General features: G+C 36.9%; 1 protein-coding gene across 23 annotated transcripts in view; it reads right to left on the bottom strand.

Annotated features, from left to right (window-relative positions):
- The window catches only part of LOC101747205 (uncharacterized), a 143,647-nt gene extending 131,741 nt beyond the window's left edge, over window positions 1–11,906 (bottom strand). For 16 of the 23 annotated variants that reach the window (XM_062670030.1, XM_062670024.1, XM_062670022.1 and 13 more), the window contains exon 1: window positions 11,385–11,894. In XM_062670030.1, coding sequence (XP_062526014.1) covers window positions 11,385–11,834 — 450 coding nt within the window. In that variant the 5' untranslated portion in view covers window positions 11,835–11,894. Of the gene's footprint in view, window positions 1–11,384 lie in introns of all 23 variants that reach the window. The other 7 variants (XM_038012760.2, XM_062670023.1, XM_062670019.1 and 4 more) reach the window with 2 other exon arrangements.
- Between the last annotated feature and the right edge of the window lie 7,615 nt (window positions 11,907–19,521).

Here is a 19,521-nt window from a genome sequence, read left to right on the forward strand (position 1 = left end):
ATTCCGCACGCGACAAAATATTTAGTCAACTTACTTAGTACCGATTACGAACATGCGAAACCCGGTAAGTCACATTTCTTGCTTTTAACATTCAAACGATATTCAAATAAAAACTTTACAGCCTTTATCGTAAATTCAGTGGACGCGCAACGGCTAAATAAACATTCGACTCTTTCATTCCCGGTACGTCTACGAACGCAATCTCTTGGAATACTTCACACGTTTTTTTTTTTGTTCAACAAATTTTTACAACGGCCTTGTTTGCAGTAACAATAAACGTTGTCGCTTTATTCTCGACATCGACTCTCGTGTTTCACTATGAAACAGAACTGACACTGGAAAAAAAAACAACAACAGAATCAGCTTCCCTGTTTAATTTAGCGGGAGTTGTCGGCAAAAACGCTTGGTCTTGTTTAGCTTTTTTTGTTGACCGAAGGCCGGAATGCATTGTTCCCGTTACACAGTCCCTGAATACCGGTTAGCTGTAAAAGAATAGACAGTATTTTCCCTCCGCCACTGACACAGTTTATCGGAGAATGCGTCATTTAAGTGAAAGAATTTCGGTGACTCACAACGCCCGTGTATTATTTGTGGGCGCACTGTGAGCCCGCACGGATAGGTACCGCCATCCTATTTCTGTCGAAAATCACTCATGCCATTTGATTTATAAGATACGATAGCCGTCATATAATATTATTGAGCTGAGCCGTTGGAAAATCCGACATAGAGTCACAGACCCAACGAGAATCGGTAAATCCTTGTGCAACTTCTAAATTCATTTCTTTTCAAAGAATTATGTCTATATAAGTTAGAGTATAACTGTCGTGCGTGCGTGCCCTGTGTTTAATTTCTTCAAAGGAGGCTTGTGGAGAGTATTAAGCGGTAGGCAGCGACTTGGCTCTGCCCCTGGCAATGCTGACGTCCATGAGTGACGGTAACCACTCACCATCAGGTGGGCCGTATGCTCGTCAGCCTACAAGGGCAATAAAAAAAAAATTTTAAAGTTTGCAGAATGTAAAAAGAAATTCGAAACAGATTATTTGAGAAAAACCATTACAAACGAAACGCATTAAAGGAAGCGGCATTTAAATTTTTGATGAGGTGCCTTCTGTCGATAAAATCTGGAGACGCCGTACGTAAAACGCTTCACGATACGAAATTCGATAAGGAAAATAATTTCAATTCGCCTAATGAAATTTGAGAACGCGATAATACTTTTTTTGTTACAAAAATCGCTCAGAGGATTTACAAATGTACGTTAAATGATACAAATCATATGCAGTCATGGGCGCGCTTGGATACCTGCTGGGAGGCATCGTGCCAGAGGCGCCTTGCTTGATGAATATAAACATAAAAAACCTGTCCATACGTGCGCGGTCTGCCCACGTCGGGCCCTATTAACTGCTGAGTTTTATCGTCCCATTCATGACGGTAACATAAGCTTCGAACAGCTTGACCTGTGGAGGTAAATCTGATAGTTCACGATGGCTTTTATCTTCAAATTAAAATGATCGAAGAGTTGTTTTGATGGTTTATTGATAATTCGAGTTCAATTTTGACTCGATTTATTTGCATACCTATTTCGAATTGGCTGTTTTAAAAACACAGCTATTTGAGTGAGTTTTAAATTTTAGAATGTAAAGCTGCTAGCATCCGCATCAATTCATAGGAATGCATTAATGTGGATAATTAAATAAGTACGAGAATAAAATAAAATAATTTACTATTTTATTTTCAGATGAAATTTAAATTAATAGCATAAGAAAAATCTCATTGAGGAGCAACCTTATTATGAGATAGCGACCATAAAGTAATTTCGGACGGACCATAATTTTCAAAGATCACGTGCACCCATCCCGATTCGGTGGTTAAAACCGATCAAAGCTTAATACGAAAATAATAGCATTCGATTGTCGCTCATTATAAATGGCCCTATAATTTACTACATTGGTTGTTTTAAATTGATGAAGGTCAGACGTATTAGGAAGGTGTAATGATGTTTTTTGAAAAGGGAGCCAAATCAATCAAATTTACAAAAACGAAATAATGTACACTAGGAATAAACTGTATAAAAATATATAGCGTTAAGCTTATAATAGGTCTCATTTAGAATTTACTGAAATGAAACTATCCCCATAAGGGATAATGTTCCACTCTGAAAACTGATTGTAGTAGATTTGTTCAACTCCATTTCGACAAAGCGGCACAACACGAGAACCTTCTCATCGTGGCCGCCGATAACTACATAGCCGATCCTGCGGACCAAATGGTAAACAGTCGACGTCACCCAAAACACGTCATCTCGGATCCTCCCGATACACTAACGGTGCTTTTAGGTACCTCAAGCACCGGTCATCGTTCTCGTCGAACCCGTCGCTTGCGACGAAGGGCTCGACGAGCAAATGAACCCACAGACAGAGCCCACTGAGTTTCTCGCCGGATCTTTTTAGTGGGTCGCGTTTCTGATGCGGTGGTAGATTCTGCGAAGCACGGCTCTTGCTAGGGTTCGTGTTAGTAACGTCATCAGGTTTGAGCTCCGTGAGCTCACCTACTAATTCGGCGAATCTAGAATAACCCCTCAAGGCTACCAGAATAGGTTGGAAAAAAAATGTTGTTCAACTAACATTGACCATAACCACCTATATCACACGTGTCATCAGAACAACCAATACAGTTTTAATTAAACACCAAGTAAACCAGCCACTTAGACAGTAGAATAATACTTATGATTACTGTAATACTTATTATAATATACTTATTATTTTATACCAAAACATAATTTACTTTAAAATTAGTCAATTAGGCAATAGGTTTATAAATCAGAGCGGGATCGAATGTATTTGATTGAATATTTTATCTCGGAATATTCAAAGACAAATATATAAGTATTCTCATAATGTCATCTCGTGATCCGTTGTGTTCTATATCTACTGTCGTATGTAAGCAATTCAAGATACTGTGTGTATTGCTATTTTCGAAATACCTACACGATAGGCGATGACATTATTGCTCAAAGAATATTAACTTAATTAAACCGTATTTATACATAATTTATTAGTGTTGTTTCAGTTTACGTAATTTTTAATATACACATATTAAATGATATGGAGTACAGTTTAACAACATCGAAGTGATCAAGACCATAAATCGCAATACCGTATTTATATTTATAACAATAACAATTCCATTTATTAATATGACACCTAGAGCGTTGATAGTATCGATTTCAATGCACTCGGCTGCTATATTTCACGGAATTTATATTGTTTGTTTTAAAGTTTACCACGAAGCGGCACGATTGTGTCATAGACGGTTTTTTTTTTTTCTAAGAAAATCATCGATACCCTTTTAATCTTATCAAATTGAATCAACTGGAAATTTGTTTTTTTACGTAAGTAGTACTATAGTAATAAAAATAGCTTTGGTACGTGAGTATTGTGGTACGAACTATTTGCCGTTTTTTAGAGAGTTGCAGCCCAAGAGCATCAGTAATACCAAGCGATGCAACAATAGCCTGTAATGGAATCAAATATTATTAATTAATTCTTTTATTAAATATTAATAAAAACAAAAAAACATTGCTTAGATCGCTGGACGAGCTCACAGCCCACCTGGTGTTAAGTGGTTACTGGAGCCCATAGACATCTAAAACGTAAATGCGCCACCCGCCTCGAGATGTAAGTGCTAAGGTCTCAAGTAAAGTTACAACGGCTGCGCCACCCTTCAAACCGAAACGCATTACTGCTTCACTACAGAAACAGGCAGGGCGGTGGTACCTATCCGTGCGGACTCACAAGAGATCCTACCACTAGTAATATATTAAATAAATAAAATTAAGGAATGCTAATCTTGTTTCTTATAACTAAAGGCAAACTGAACTGTACAAATCCTACATGGAGAGCACATTTAAAACAATAATTACAATTACAACAGCCATTCTTCGGTCGTTTGATCGCAGCATCGCCGGCCGCATCAGAAACGTTAAAATTTAAAGCCCAACACGAAAGTGTGAAGCGGTGTGCAAATGAAAAATTTCCGCAACGCTTATTTCGCTATTGTTACCAATTTGAGTGCTCCCTGAAGCGTGTTATTCGAACTTTTTTTTTTCTGGATAAGTAGAAAATATGTTTTATGTATTATAACATAAATAGTTCTCCGGTCGCATTGTCTGGTATTAAAACGCTTTTCGAAGGTAGGCAGCGGTTTGGCTCTGCCCCTGGCATTGCTGAAGTCCATGGGCGACGGTAACCACTCACCATCAGGTGGGCCGTATGATCGTCTGCCTACAAGGGCAATAAAATAAAAAATAAAAAAGATTTTTTTTATAAAGTATCAAGTTGTTTGGATAATTTTTTTATCTTATTTTTATACATTACTAACCAAGAAATATATTTAAATAATTGAACTCTTCTAATAAATTTGATACCTAAATATGTTTACCAAACGTGTTCTATGCACACGCAAGAGACGAATTGTAAAATGAATATAAAAAACTCTATGCATAATCCAGCCAGTCCGTCAATAGTAAGTACATTAAAATCTATTGACTTAAAAGTACTCAAACACACCTATAGAAAACTCGAAGAGAAAACAAAGCCAACAAGCCACCTAAGAAGACAAAACAAAGAACTTAACAACAATATTCAAAGCCACCTTCTTGGAAGGCTATATTGATTAAGAACTTACAAATAAATCTCTCCGACAAGTTACAGCTAAAAAACGTTCATGCACCCTCATTATAATATGACAGTTATGAAGACTGGAGTTTATATTAAACCATCCTCGATTTGTTGAAGTGCTCTTAATACACCGTTATATTTAGTGTGTCGTTGATGCCGTGAAGGGTTTTAACGATTTCTCTGTATTGATTTAATTAAATGATACAAGTTTTATTGGCGAATAAACAACTGAACGGGGCAGTGATCTCAACACGAAAATTTTCGTGCAGATATTGACAGTAAGGAAATTCCCAATTTCTCCACAAAGCGATTTTGCGATTTTTCTGCAAGCAAATTGAAATCTTGCGTTTTTTTTTGTCAATAAACGTAAAAATTAAACTTCCATATTTTTTTTCAGTTTTGAACCGAATTTTTGTGACAGAAATATAAATAGGCATGGAATGGTACCTAGCGTTGTGGTCTTACAATTATACCATACTCATACGATGTAACCACATCTGTTTTTTAAATGTGGCTGTAATGGGAGCTAAACTAATATCTTCCTGCAGCAAAGGATCTTGCCACATACCTGCGTGTTGTCTGAGCCCAATCAGTACGTGCTACCACCCTGCCCATTTATGCCGCGAAGCCGTAATGCTTTACTTAAGAATGTAATTTTGAGGAGAACTCAAAAATAGCAGTTGCGTTGGGTGTACATTTCTTTTTGATGGCTTTAAAATCATTCTTGTAGCATCTATATATGTATAATTAATTAGTATTTTAGATGAAAATATATAAAAACTTTTTAACACGTTGACTTGAAGGATTTTTAGCCAGTGCGTATGAGGTCTTTCCAAGGAAAGATTGGACTTGTTTACACTATGAGACATTCATAGGCCTCAAAAATGTTTTCGGCATATACCCATATTTATAGAAATGTGGACTTGTCGCCTTACGCACCAAGCAAAAAGTTTTGACTGCGGCATCAAGGAATAGTCGTGAGTGGGGCTTTTAAGTCGCATAACCCAGTCAACGTATTAAACAAATATAATAGATACTTTATGAGCCGGAGAATGAAATTGGTTACTATTTTTATTTGTATACCATTAACCGGTTATAGTTAGTATACCATTAAGGCGGGTGGCGCATTTACGTTGTAGATGTCTATGGGCTCCAGTAACCACTTAATACCAGGTGGACTGTGAGCTCGTCCACCCATATAAGCAATTAAAAAAAATCTAATTCAAAATACGAATGCCTATATTCGTGATAACGGATCACACCTCGTGGGCCGTAATTAAATTTAAGCTGTTCAATATTCAAACTATTGTAGTACTCGATGCTTGAGAAAACGCGTAGGCAGGCATTCATAGATTAAGCTTCTTACTGGCATCGAGTGCGCGTGTAAATACATGCTAGGAATATTGACGACAACTTGCCTACAGCTTCTGCCTACGTCGAATCAAACGAAAATAAATATCCAACACTTGAACACGTATTTATCGATGAATTCACGTAAGTGGCTTTTGACATCGAAACGCTTATTGATATAACCAAGGAAATAGGATGAAAGGAATTATTAAGTACGATAAAATAGCAAAGGTTCCCAATATTGCGGTAGGCAGCGGCTTGGCTCTGCCCCTGGCATTGCTGAAGTCCATGGGTGACGGTAACCACTCACCATCAGGTGGGCCGTATGCCCGTCTGCCTACAAAGGCAATAAAAAAATAAAAAAAATATTATACATTATTATCGTCAACATTTTCATATTCATTGCATTTGAAGACATTTTTCAAGGTGGGTGGCGCATTTACGTTATACATGTCTATGGGCTCCAGTAACCACTTAACACCAGGTGAGCGTTGAGCTCGTCCACACATCTAAGCAATAAAAAAAATATTAAAAAAATTTGAATACATAATTAAATTTTATTGTCAGTTTCTAGTTAGTAATTTTCAGATGACGTTAATAAGTCTGGAGTTATTACAAAATTACAAAACAAAACAAAAAACGTTATGCGTAGGTACTATTGTTTTATTTAATTTATTTATATATTATTAATTTAAACAAACTTTTAATAGCACTACAGCATATGTAAAAACCTTTAAAGAACATTTTGTCTATTTAGAATTCTAAGGAGTTTAGTATATATTCCAAATAATTATGATTTGTAATATATGTAATAGAATAATAGAATTTCTCTTAGCAAAATTAAGACCGGTCGTATTGTACCTTAACTGATGAAAATCACCATCGAAAATTCGATCAACAATAGTTATTGATCGAAGTATCGAATAAAGACAGCTTAATGTGTGATTGTGACTTTTTTACTGTCACAATGTAACGCTATTAAGAACAGCTAGAACATGGTATCCACGTCTTTTACGAGAAATGGGTTCAGAATTTCACATACGGTCGTGTGAGTGCTTTTGCAGACACGTGAGTTTTGTACACGTTCATAGTAAGGCTAGGTAATGTGAAATTATTGGCACAAAAATTCATATACCTATACTTAAAGCAAAAATATGAATTATCATAATATCCCGTAAGGTTTTTGGCAAACGAAACTATTCCTCAAACAGATCTCTCGTGAAATGCAAGCTTGCAAGAAACAGACGTTTCAAACTTCGCTGACCTTACAATCACCAATGCTAATAACCAGACACGACGGAGCTAAGTTTGACTTAGGGAAACAAGACAAGGCAAACACCCGAAAGCGATAAGCAAACTGACTGATCCCATCTTACACCTGCCAAACTTTTGTTTTGTCATTAAAATTTCAAGATTCAACAACGCCAATCAATACTTTAAATTAATTTCTTCCAGCTACATATTTTAGAACGATAACTTTTTTTAAAGGGTTGTATAATGTAAATAACAAACATGTATGGTATTGTGGGATTGCTGGAGCTGATGGACATCACAGCACGATCCCACAGCGCCATTTACCCTGAGACTCGATATTGAATTAGGAAACTGGAGTGATTACAGGCAGTACGGTAGCTGATCAGTGTTGCACTCAGACATACTGAAGTAACTGACTGATTTTAGGTTGGTATTTCTCTACGAGACCGAATCAGAAATGAGGAGATCCGTAGAAGAACCAAAGTTGCTGACATAGCCCGTAGGATTAGCACGATGAAGTGGCAGTGGGCAGGCCACATAGCGCGAAAATCGGACGGCCGATGGGGCAGAAGGATCCTCGAGTGGAGACCACGTACTGTCAAGCGCAGTGTGGGACGGCCACCTACGAGATGGACCGACGACCTGGTAAGAACCGCTGGGTCACGTTGGATGCAGGTGGCAACAGACCGGCCGCACTGGAGATCACTTGGAGAGGCCTATGTTCAGCATTGGACAATGGACAGGCTGAGATGATGATGATGATGAAATTCAAAGCACATGGAAGCGAATGAGAAATATAAAAATTCTAAAACAAAAGCAGTCATAAAATAAATATTTGCGTATGTACTTCTCGTATGAGTAAAATACGAGGCAAACATAAAACGCTAAGCCGCCGAAGAATACCAAGGAGGCTGGGACACTGCGTGACTTTGCACACATTCACCGCTAACAAAGCGACGAAACAGGTAGAAAAACCCGCTCCGGCTAATATTGAGCCCTCTTTTAAAGCAAACAACGCTTTTATGTTGAAGCACAATTTTAATTAAAACAAATATTAGTGGTATGTAAACGTAACGCTCGAACGCAAATTAGACATCGTTGCGTAACGGAAATTGAAGGCTTCCCAGAAAACATCTAATCACGGATATAAACAAAAGCACTTACAAACGAAGTCGTGTATGATTAACAAAAGCTGTTTGAATAGTCAAATAAAAATCCGAAGAATGAACAACGCCGCTTTCGTTTACAGTGTGATTCGAACATCGTTCATAGCCCACGCTTTTTAAAAGTCAGATAAAATTGTGACTGGTCTCCAATTGAATTCGTTTATAAACAGTGTTTGACCTTTATAGCGGTCTTTCCATTAACATACATAAACTAATTATTATGAGAACCGATCCAATGTTTTTTTTTTTTTAAATTCTTTTATTTTACGTACTGCCAACAATTTGGACTGCATTCAGTGATATATATTTTTTATTGTTTTTTTTTTATTGCTCTTGTGTGCAGACGAGCATACGGCCCACCTGATGGTGAGTGGTTACCGTCGCCCATGGACTTCAGCAATGCCAGGGGCAGAGCCAAGCCGCTGCCTACCGGGCAGAGCCAAGCCACTGCCTACCGTTGTAAGCCTAAGTTGTAGCTTTTAATTGGTTTACTTTATATATAGTTTTAGCTATTGATTCTATTAGACATAGAATCGAGTTTAAGTTTTCTACAATTCTGTCGACGAGTCTGTAAATACTCAAAATTATTGGACCGTCAACCACCCCTCTAATAAAATTAGCAACGTAAAGGAAGCAATGTATTATATACGGCACCACAAAAGATGCATGCGGAAGGTAGAATCCATTACCCCGACCTCAGTTTTACGGTACATTTTTGATTGAATGCGATGTTCCGATAGCGGATGCTGTAACACAATGAAAGGCAACAAAACATAAATATCGGCCTATTAAATCGGAACTGCGATATTGATAGCCCGACAAAATATGTCAGTGCCTTTGTGCATGGCTCCAGAGGTAATCGTTTTACAAATGGTCGGTAGAAAAAAATGCCCATGGCATTGTCTGTCCCGTGAGCGGATGAAAGGGATCATCCCAGGTAGATACGGGGGTGGAATTCAACAATGCAGAAGTTAAAGTTAGAGATAATTTGACTCCGATAGTAATAAAATTGACGCTAATGGTCACATTAACAGGATAACAGCTTGTGCCGCTGCGTAATTGAATTTACTGTATTGCTCGTATATTAATCAATTACCTTAACCAATGAGCATCGTTGTTGTTTTATAATTTATATACGGCGAATAACTATTCTGGCTCTATCAAAACGATCGCTCGAAGACGGAGATGCTTTTTAGATTTTTTGTTAGCGATCCAATGCCTGTTCGTTTTAGATTCTTGGCCAATGTCGACGAACTGGTTTCAACATGTGAACGGGAAGCCGGTAAAAAACATTATAGGAACATAATTACCGGAGGCTCATCGCTATACAATACCAACGGTGCAGTGAGGAAGCAACAAAACGGCTAGTAAAGCAGCAATATTATTATATTCTTCCAAGCGTTTAAGTACTGAGCACTAAACTCGTTTCTGGCTGTTAGAAATGTTTTCTTGTCAAAACTACGCTAGCTTTTACATTGTACTAGTGTTCATTGTGCTATTTCTAAACTATTGTTTGCAACACTATAAGAAACGGTGTATTGTATGTGACATTGAAAACAAAGGTTTTTTGTAAACAGTAAGAAATGAAGAACGTAAAAAACTTGAAGAATATTAAAATTCTTCGAGGTATTATGAATTATATCTGCCTAGCAAGTTATTATGGCGGAATTGCGAAACATACAATTTCAAGTCGGGACGTTGTATTAACTAGACTGCTATTATGATAAGTATAGTTTTATCAAAATGCATTTGTTTGTACTATGATAACAGGATACAATGAACGATAACTGATCGTTATATTGTACATAAAAGATTAATTTTCTTGTGTATATTATTTTGAAGCGTTTAAATGCGAAACTACTTGTATTTCCGTTCAATTTTAGTTAGGAAATTTATCTAACTAAAAGTTGAGTTTCTCTTTCAAATGTCACCTGTTTAATTTTTTTAATTCAGTGCCCAACACTATTCGGTACACACATGCTGACAAATGATTAATACGATACGAAAAGGCGTACCCTTCAAAAAATATTCCGCCCCCTTAATTACAGTCCGGCGCAATAATTAACAACACCTCAATTAAAATATCAACGAAATATTTTCGTACGCGTGTTAATGGCAAGGTTTACTTGGAAAGTTACGAAAAACGTGATATTTTTCATCGAAGATGCATCAAAATTCCAGCTCTTAAACTGATATTTTTAGTGTTCCTTTAACGCTTAAAGAACAAATCATCATGCTTTTTATGTGCTATTTCGATTATTAATTGACTACAATCTATACTAAATAGTTCTGTTCGACGTAAAAATGTATTAAGACTAAATTAGCATTAGTTATAGACTAATGAGTTTATGTGAAGCCATATAACAAATTTGAAAATCCTATAGTAGTTTCCCTAGTTTAAAGTGAATAACCATGCTAGAATGTAAACCAAATTAACTTTTAATTTAAGCAAGAGCAGTTTACATCATGTTATTATTTTTCACAAGCCCCTCATTTACTTTCTTGATAAACTTCAGATTATTCGCGAATCCCCGGGTCCATGTCAGTACAAGTCGTATTGCTAATTAACGCCTCAGGGAACTGAAACAGGTTTAGCGATTTATCGTAAAACCCAATTTAGCGCCAAGAGGCACGCGATTACAATCTTCTCACGACAGGAAGGCGCGCAAACTCCTCATCTCGAGGGAAATCACGCACGCAACAAACTTTATAGCAACACGTCTCGCGTAGCGACCCGCTCGGGGCGGTCGAAGACGCTCCGTATCACACATAAACAAGGAAATGCAAAAAAAATAAGAAAACATGGGCAGTGTCTCCTCACGTGTCATGTGATCACACACTATGCCACTTTACATTTAATAAACAATAACACTTCCTATACGAGATCACTTCGACCGTGAGAAGCACTGCCCAAAACATAGGGCTACACACTGACCGTAGTTGAATAGGGCTGCAGACTCAGGCGTATGCCATCTTGAGCGAGACGTTCTCGAAGAAGTCGCTTCAGTTGCATTCGTGGAATTTTGACAAGTTCAGCTTTTCCCTCCTCATACTCGTCAGCATACTTTGCTGGTTCGATTGAAACGGTTGCCTGCTCTTTACGAGACTCTTCCTCGCATCTGCACGAGTCCCTGGCAGCTGTTGCTTCTTCGAGGGTGAAGTAAACAGCGGCTGCACCTTCCTCCCGTAAACTTCTTACTGAGTGCAACAACCGTTGACGGTGTGCAGGATTGAGTACACCGATCGCATCGAGATCTGGCTCTCCGACCTGTTTACAGATCTCCAAATCATCGTAACCATTATCAATAAAACTTTCCGCATATTGGCCCAAGTGGAGCGAACGCAACCACTCTGTGACGATGTTGCCGGTCGTAGACGAGGCCATCTCGCGTCAAAGCGCGGAGCGCATCACAAGGCGTGCACGCGGCGCGGCGGACGACGAGAAACTGTCGGCCAGGCTCCCCTTCGCCCCCTGCCCCTACCCTACATAAGCCGCGGTCGCCGCCCCGACCATTCGTGCTTTTGCTTTTTGACATTTTGTAGCTTAATCGTTTCATAGAGGTGCGACAACCACATGATCCGCCGGTTCAAGTGAAAGAAATTCATCGCTTCGTTCTTGTTTATATTACATAACTAACTGACCCGGCAGACTTCGTAGTTCCTCAATCGATAAATAAAAGATCTAAACTTTTGTATAAAATAAACTTAAAACAAACAAAAGGAATCCGTCCGATGCGATGGGAGATACATCGAAGGAAAAACAAAATTGTTATTTTTATTAAATTCCGAGCATTTTCATACTTATCTACCTTTTAAACCTTCTCTGAACTTCCACAAATAATTCAAGATAAAAATTAGCCAAATCGATCCAGGAGTTCTCGAGCTTTACCGAGACTAACGAACAGCAATTCATTTTTATATATAGAGATATGTATATTTGATTTATTTGCGGAAGTTTCTCAATAATTTTGAACTGTTGATCAATGTGACAAAATAAATCCAAAGTCAATATTAAATGTATTAAACGGTGGGTGGTTGATGCGTGAAATGATTAATGCTTCACTTTATAAAAAATTCTGAGTTAAGCATCGACGTGCGACGTGCAGTAAGCCAGTTCTCTTTTTTTTTGTCTTTGTTTGAATTTTAAACTCTAACCTCTGTTTGTTTTTTAAAGTAGAAAGTTCTAATTTTTAGGCGATTTCCTAAAAATGAATTCTTTCAGGGTCCATGTGAGCTTGAGGTATCGTTAGAATATTTAGGCGGTGTTTTGGCTATAGTCTTGGCATTGTTAACTTTTATAAGCGACTGTACTCACCTACCACCATGCTACCAATGCGGATCTCATACTTGTCTGCTTACAGCGTCAATAAAAGACAACATCCCTAGAGTCACCAAACATTTTTACTATCGGCAGTACAGTCGTCTTAATTGCGGAACGAAATAATTTTCGAGAAAGAAAATAGCTATATACCATTACTTGAAACACCTTTATGAGAATGTAATGGTGATGCTGCAAGTTTTATTTACTATTTCATGGCAGATTCCGCTTTCACTCTTCCATTTAACTTGATACTATGAAAATATAATGTATGTGGTGTTTAACATGTTAACTTTATGTGTCGAATATCTGGTTCACAGCTTTACTTCAACTAGAGGTCCCGCGTTAGTCGAAATTCGACTATAATTAATTGGAATTGTAAGTTTGTACACTATTATGATTGTATTTTATACTTCTATAAGACTACACTATAAAAAATATTAACAAAAACAAACAATATTTAAACTATTCTCAATTTGACAACAGACGTCAAGAACAAAAGCTTAACAATAAATAGTATGCATGCGTGTGTGCGTCAAATACATGGTATGTAGTGTGTGTAATGTTTTCTTTATTGATTTAATGTATCTTTTATGCATTATTTAAAAAAAAATATTAGCATTGTGCACTTCTTATTTATATTCTCTAAAAGTGTGGAAAATTTCATACTCCTCCGTCCGCGCAATTTTCGTAAAAAGGGATACAAAGTTTTTGGTTCACTTATTAATATATAGATAAGCTACTCGAAACCTAAATTTCGCTCCACAACAGAGAAGTTAATAACATTAATTCATTTCAGCGTAGAATGTAATTTAATACATCTATACGTTTATATCTGTAGGCTTGACTAAAGATAATGTGTGTGTTGGTTCAATATATAAGATACAGTTATAATATATGTAATATATATAATACAATACATAATATACATACATTTACTGTATTTTTGGTCGCTGTGAGCGGGTAGAGTTGGCGGTCCAGTCGATGTTAATTGTGTTATACCGGTATCTTCTCGGTTTTTCTTTTTAACTAAAAGAAATTTTTTGGTATTAGAAATATTTTTGTATAAATCTTCTTATATATGTATATGAAACATTTAGCTAACATTTTTAATGTCAAATCGAATAATTTTTATTGTATTCGATGAATTCAAATGTTCCGTTGTTATAAAAAATACAAGAGTTTTTTTTATAATATTTTTTGTATTTATTATTACCACTATAAAAAACTATTAAGTTATATTACAACAACTGTATACTACTCATATACAAAAATAACTACGACTGTTCTACTGCAAGTAAGTTTTAATATTGGGATTAAGCAATAATTAAATGGTGTAACTGAGCTTCCTATGAATACCTAATCATTTGCTCTGTACGTGTGACTGAAAAAAATAAAAAAAGCAAACATTATAAGTATTAGGCAGCTTTTTACTTCCAAGCTACCTACGGACAACAATTTGCCCCCTTACGACAGGTACTTTAAGCTCTCAGTTCCAAGTTAGTTATTTACATGTAATCTGTTGTATAAACGTCTTAAGCATCTATTCTAAGAGGTATTAGCCACAAAGGAGAAAACTGGGGCGAACTTTACTAAAGCTGTTGCTCATTAAAGTTCTTGAACCTGTTTTATCTCATTTCGGGGGCTGCAACAGACGAAGTTCGGGTTTATTTAAGTTTGCATGAGGCAACTCGGCCCGCTATAGTTTCCCAGATTTTGTTTATTCAATAAAGTAATGAATGCTCTACTGGGATATTCAGTTCATTCAATGTGAGAATCTTTGAACGTCGAATGCATCGTTGCTTTTGTTTTTAAATCAGTTATTTTAGAATATTCTAAAGCACGATCGATTTGCTGGTCGGGAGTGTTGATAAGACATGATTTCGTAATGTCAGGGAGCAGCAACCTGTTCTAATCCATTACTAAGTAATAATAATCTGTTACTAAGTAATAATAATAACAATAAGCAGCTACTAAGTAATAATAATAATCTGCCGCTAAGACCGTAACCGTAACGGTGTAACCAGACAAAGTGCAAAATGAGTACGCACATACGAAGTTATAATGTCACCCCCAATTTTTGAAAACACACTCTTAGATGTTACGGACATATAATGCGGAGAGGCAATTACTACGCCTTTTGCCGGGACTTGGACCTGCCTGGAAAAAAGGCGGAAAGGGCGCCCCCGGACACACGTTGGATAAATTTGACCCTATTAAACAGGCCCAACTTGACATTGTGATAACTCAGGGTAAAAATTCTTGTCGCGGACGAATTAGGAGAGTCGATCCCGAAGAATAAAAGACGAATTTCTTACTTAAGTAATATAAATAATAACTAGATGATGACCGAGCTTTGCTCGTTTTTTTTTTTTGATAACGCCATCTTGTTGTGTCTTTAAAGCGATTAGTTGCCCTCAATTAAGAAAAATAGTATTATTATTAGCCAAAAGATATCGAGAAAAGTTGATTATTGAAAACACGAATAAAACAAAATTTTCTGAAAATAAATCGTAGCTAGATAGATTTATCGCCCCCGAAATCCCCTGTATATTAAATTTTATGAAAATCGTTGGAGCCGTTTCCGAGATTCAGATTATAGACATATATATTAATATACAAGAATTGCTCGTTTAAAGGTATAAGATTCATGTCGGTTCACAGGGTATAAAGGTTTTAAATCAAGATGCGGTGTTGATACACTCATATGCTGTGCCGGATCCACTGTCAGCACTTGAAAATACCTTTTCGTAACGTAGCAATATGAACAACAAATATTTTCCTTGGAACGAATTCAGAAAAATGATTTAGCGTCTTGCTGATGATATCACGTATATTTTATTAACATAAGTTCGTTATCTATAGGCGTATCATCCATCATTCTGTAATGGAATTTTTTATTTTATTTTGAAATATTAACCTCACTAATGAGTGCAAGCTAATAAATATATAGTTTAAGGTTTTGAATAGATTGTTAACTTCTGATTAGCAAAAAATATGTGGACAGACTCTGCAATAAGCCCTTTGGTATTTTTGGGATTTTCGGGACATGTCCTTGTTTAACCGAGGCTTGAGAAGGTCTACCACCGCGGTTTCACCTTACTCTTTACATTACTGATGCTACCACTCACCATTACGGGCCATATGAGCATATGAGCCTTCCAGAAATGCCCATGCATCAGTTACCCGCTGAGTTACTCGCCGGATCTTCTCAGCGGGCCGGAATTCCGATCCGGTTGTAAATTCATTCGCGAAGCAGCTCCTCTTGAGATGTTAGGTCTCCTTCAGATGCGCTCGGGTAGCTGTTAGCAAATCCCACCCCTCCTGGCTGAGCCTTTGCTCACCCACCTGTCCTGGTGAAACTGGAAAGGCCTCCGAGCCACCAGTAATCCTTCAATCATAAAAAAGTAAAAACGATCTAATGGAATTTAAACTGTATTTTGTATTACACAAATTCCACATAGTAGTTATGAACAAAATGCCTTCGTTTGAATTTTATTCAGACGAAATGAAAATTGATAATCCAGCCAACTTATCATGATATTCGCAAGCCTGACAGAACTAGATTATGCCAACCTAGTTTTCCGCGCACTAACCATCGTTGATATACAATTCAATGGAAGTGTCTTGAGCGTAATCAATCTATCTGCTTATTTGTCTATCTGCTAATTTTACTGGTTCGGTTCGTATACAGCCATAACTTTATCACTTTTTAAACAGAGGAGCCCATAATCTACCTTAGCTGAATACTAGGGTCAATGGTAATCACAACATAATCCCAGTGGGAACCTTGAACCCCCCTTGAAACATGAGATGAATCTCAACTGTTTCAGATTGGCAGAAATAGGCATTATATTTCGAAATCAAATAATACTTGCTAGCAGTAAATTTGTTAAAAAAAAATTTCATTGCATTAGTCGATTTTATGCTATCACCGTTAAAGATGTTTACAAATTCGTGCTCTGTATATGATTTTATGTCTGATGAAATGTACGTGATTGTTACTTTTAAAATTCGAGGCTCATTACACCATGAATCGTAAATATTTCATTTATAGGCTAACTATAGACATAAAATATCAAAACGCAATGTACTCTTACTTGTATAACGCTTTAAAACTGTTATTTTTTATTTGATCAGTAGGATAATGAATGTGTCGCTTCTAGTCTCTCTATGACTGATATGATTTAACAGAGGTGAAGTGGTCCGTGAAATTATGTTAGAATCTGCATTGCGATATTGCAATGTAGGGCGATTCGTAAAATCACATAGTTAATTGATATTTCAATGATTATACTTTTTAATAACAACTCGTTTGGTATGTATTAAATATATTTCGTAAAATTAAACACATCAATTATAATGTTGCATGTACTTTTTTTTTGTTACGATAGCAATAATAAAATATAATTGTGTTTTCTTATTGGATACTAGCCGTACTCGCCCGCTTCGCTGGGCATTTAAAATTAGCATTATTATTTATTGTCATTATTATTAGGGAGTCCAACACTTAGCCTATTCATTAAGTATATGTATTTTCTACATGGATACCAAGTTTCAAGTCAATCGGGTGCATGGTTCAGTAGTTATAACGGAACATCCGTAAAAACCACTGCAGATTTATATATTAGTATAGATATTTAGACCAGTATTAATATTTATTATGTGAAGGTGATTTCACACCGTAAACATTCCAAATCAGTAAAAAGGTTGCACTTTTTTTTACAGCCTCAGTTACGAAGCAATTGATTTTGAAAAAAATAATTCGAATTTATTAAAAATCTATTTCGGTGTCACAACAACTGGATTAGACACAATATGCACATTAATGTTCCCCATTTTATCATGAATGTTACAAATTGTATCATTACAAGCTACGCACTGCTGTAATGATTGGCTTACCTCACTCACCGATGTAATGCTCGAATCTGAACTGTTAAATTACGGGCTAATGCTCTCGGTGCGTGATCGCCTTAACAAAATCAGCTTCTAAAAATAATCGCCTACGTTTATATATTGTAGGTAATAAAAATTCAGTTTGAAGTGTTGAAATCCCGGGAGCCAACACTATGACCTTAAGGTAAAAAAAAACTGACGATAATAGCAAAACTTATAGTATCTTAACTTAACGTATAGTATCTTACTGGACCTCTTGTGAGCCGGAAAGGCTAGGTACGACCACCCCGCCTATTTTTCCGTGAAGCAGTAACGCGTTTCGGTTTGAAGGATAGAGTAGTCGTTGTACTGTAAAAGCTGATACTTAGAATCCTGTCTCAAGGTGGGTGATGGCATTTACTATCAATGGGCTCCGGTGACCACTTAACACCAGGTTCGCCGAAGTCATCCAAGCAACTAAAAAATATAAATATACACAATTTTAGCACCAACATCGTGTAAGTCTGCGTTTTGTTACTTGGCAAGATAAGTTATTGATTTATCGGAACAGCTGATGAAAGGTACGTACACATGGGCAGGAGGCTGTCAATAGGTTGGATCTTGAGAGATTTTTTCATCAAAGTGTAACTTGTTGATGTTAATAGTAACTTGCATTAATACTTCAAACGGAACCTGACTTTGTTTTAATGTTTAAAGTTAAATGTATTCTTTGTATATTGTAGGCTTATAATATTTATTGTAAAAAAATGTTTTTTTTTTCAATGTTCAATAATATGCGTAAAGGCTTGATATCTTTTTGATAAATAACCCTGATCATTGTTAATAATACTCGTAGTACACTGCAACACACCTGCTGTATCTTTTACAAATTCTCTAGATAGAAATGGTTATCTGGAATGGATTTTAGCGAATACCGCCTATTCTACAATATTACCTGCCTATTGACTGTTTTTCAATTTCAATTGTGTTATTGTGTACAGTAAAATTTTCTCTCCTTCGTCTTCTCTCTATCTCCTCCCCCCCCTCCTTCTCTCTATTTCCCTTCCTCTCTCTCTAAATGCTTACGGTCCTGGTGTTAAGTAGTTAACCCATTGATATAACAACGTGGATACTGCCGGTCACATTAATAAATAAGGTCAAAATCTCAGTGTAGTTATACGAGATATGTAGTAAATGAGCCCACTGAGTTTCTCGCCAGAACTTCTCAGTGAGTCGCGACTCCGATCCGGTAGTAAATTCTACGTGGTGCTCCTCTTGCTAGGGCTGGTGTTTAAAAATTCTCTTAGGTTGAGCCCGTGAGCTCACCTACCCGTCCGGACGTAGCTGGAATAGCCTCTTAGGCTACCACCGAATAGGTAGGGGGTAAAAAAGTAGTACCTATATATACACGACTGTCTCACTCTTGACTGCTTCGCGACAGAAATGAAACGGCTTTTCCTATCGAAGCCGGCTCATAATGTGCTCGAGCACCACTGATACAACGTTTTGATCTCTACACTTACTTCAATATAAATAAACAAAAACATCTGATCCATGTGTTAGTGCTAGTTGCGATATAACGGCACCACCTTTTATGCGTTCCAGTATAAACATAATTACGATGCAATCAAGGCTTTTAGCTAATATCTGAAAGTGATTAGCGGTATTCACATGTTTAACGACAACATTGACCTTTGCTAAGTTGAAACGTTAACTGGCTTGTACAGTTAGCTGTTTGTTTTGCCTACCTATCTGCCAATAGCCGCGAGGATCTATTCTGGCTTCGCATTGCTTGATGTATCAGCGCACGGGACTCAGTTTGAGTATATTTACTAAATTCTGCCCTTTTCGGAATATAATAGCGCAGGGTTCCAAACTT

This window comes from Bombyx mori, chromosome 9 (assembly GCF_030269925.1).
Source record: "Bombyx mori chromosome 9, ASM3026992v2".
In the NCBI taxonomy this organism is placed as follows: Eukaryota; Metazoa; Arthropoda; class Insecta; order Lepidoptera; family Bombycidae; genus Bombyx; species Bombyx mori.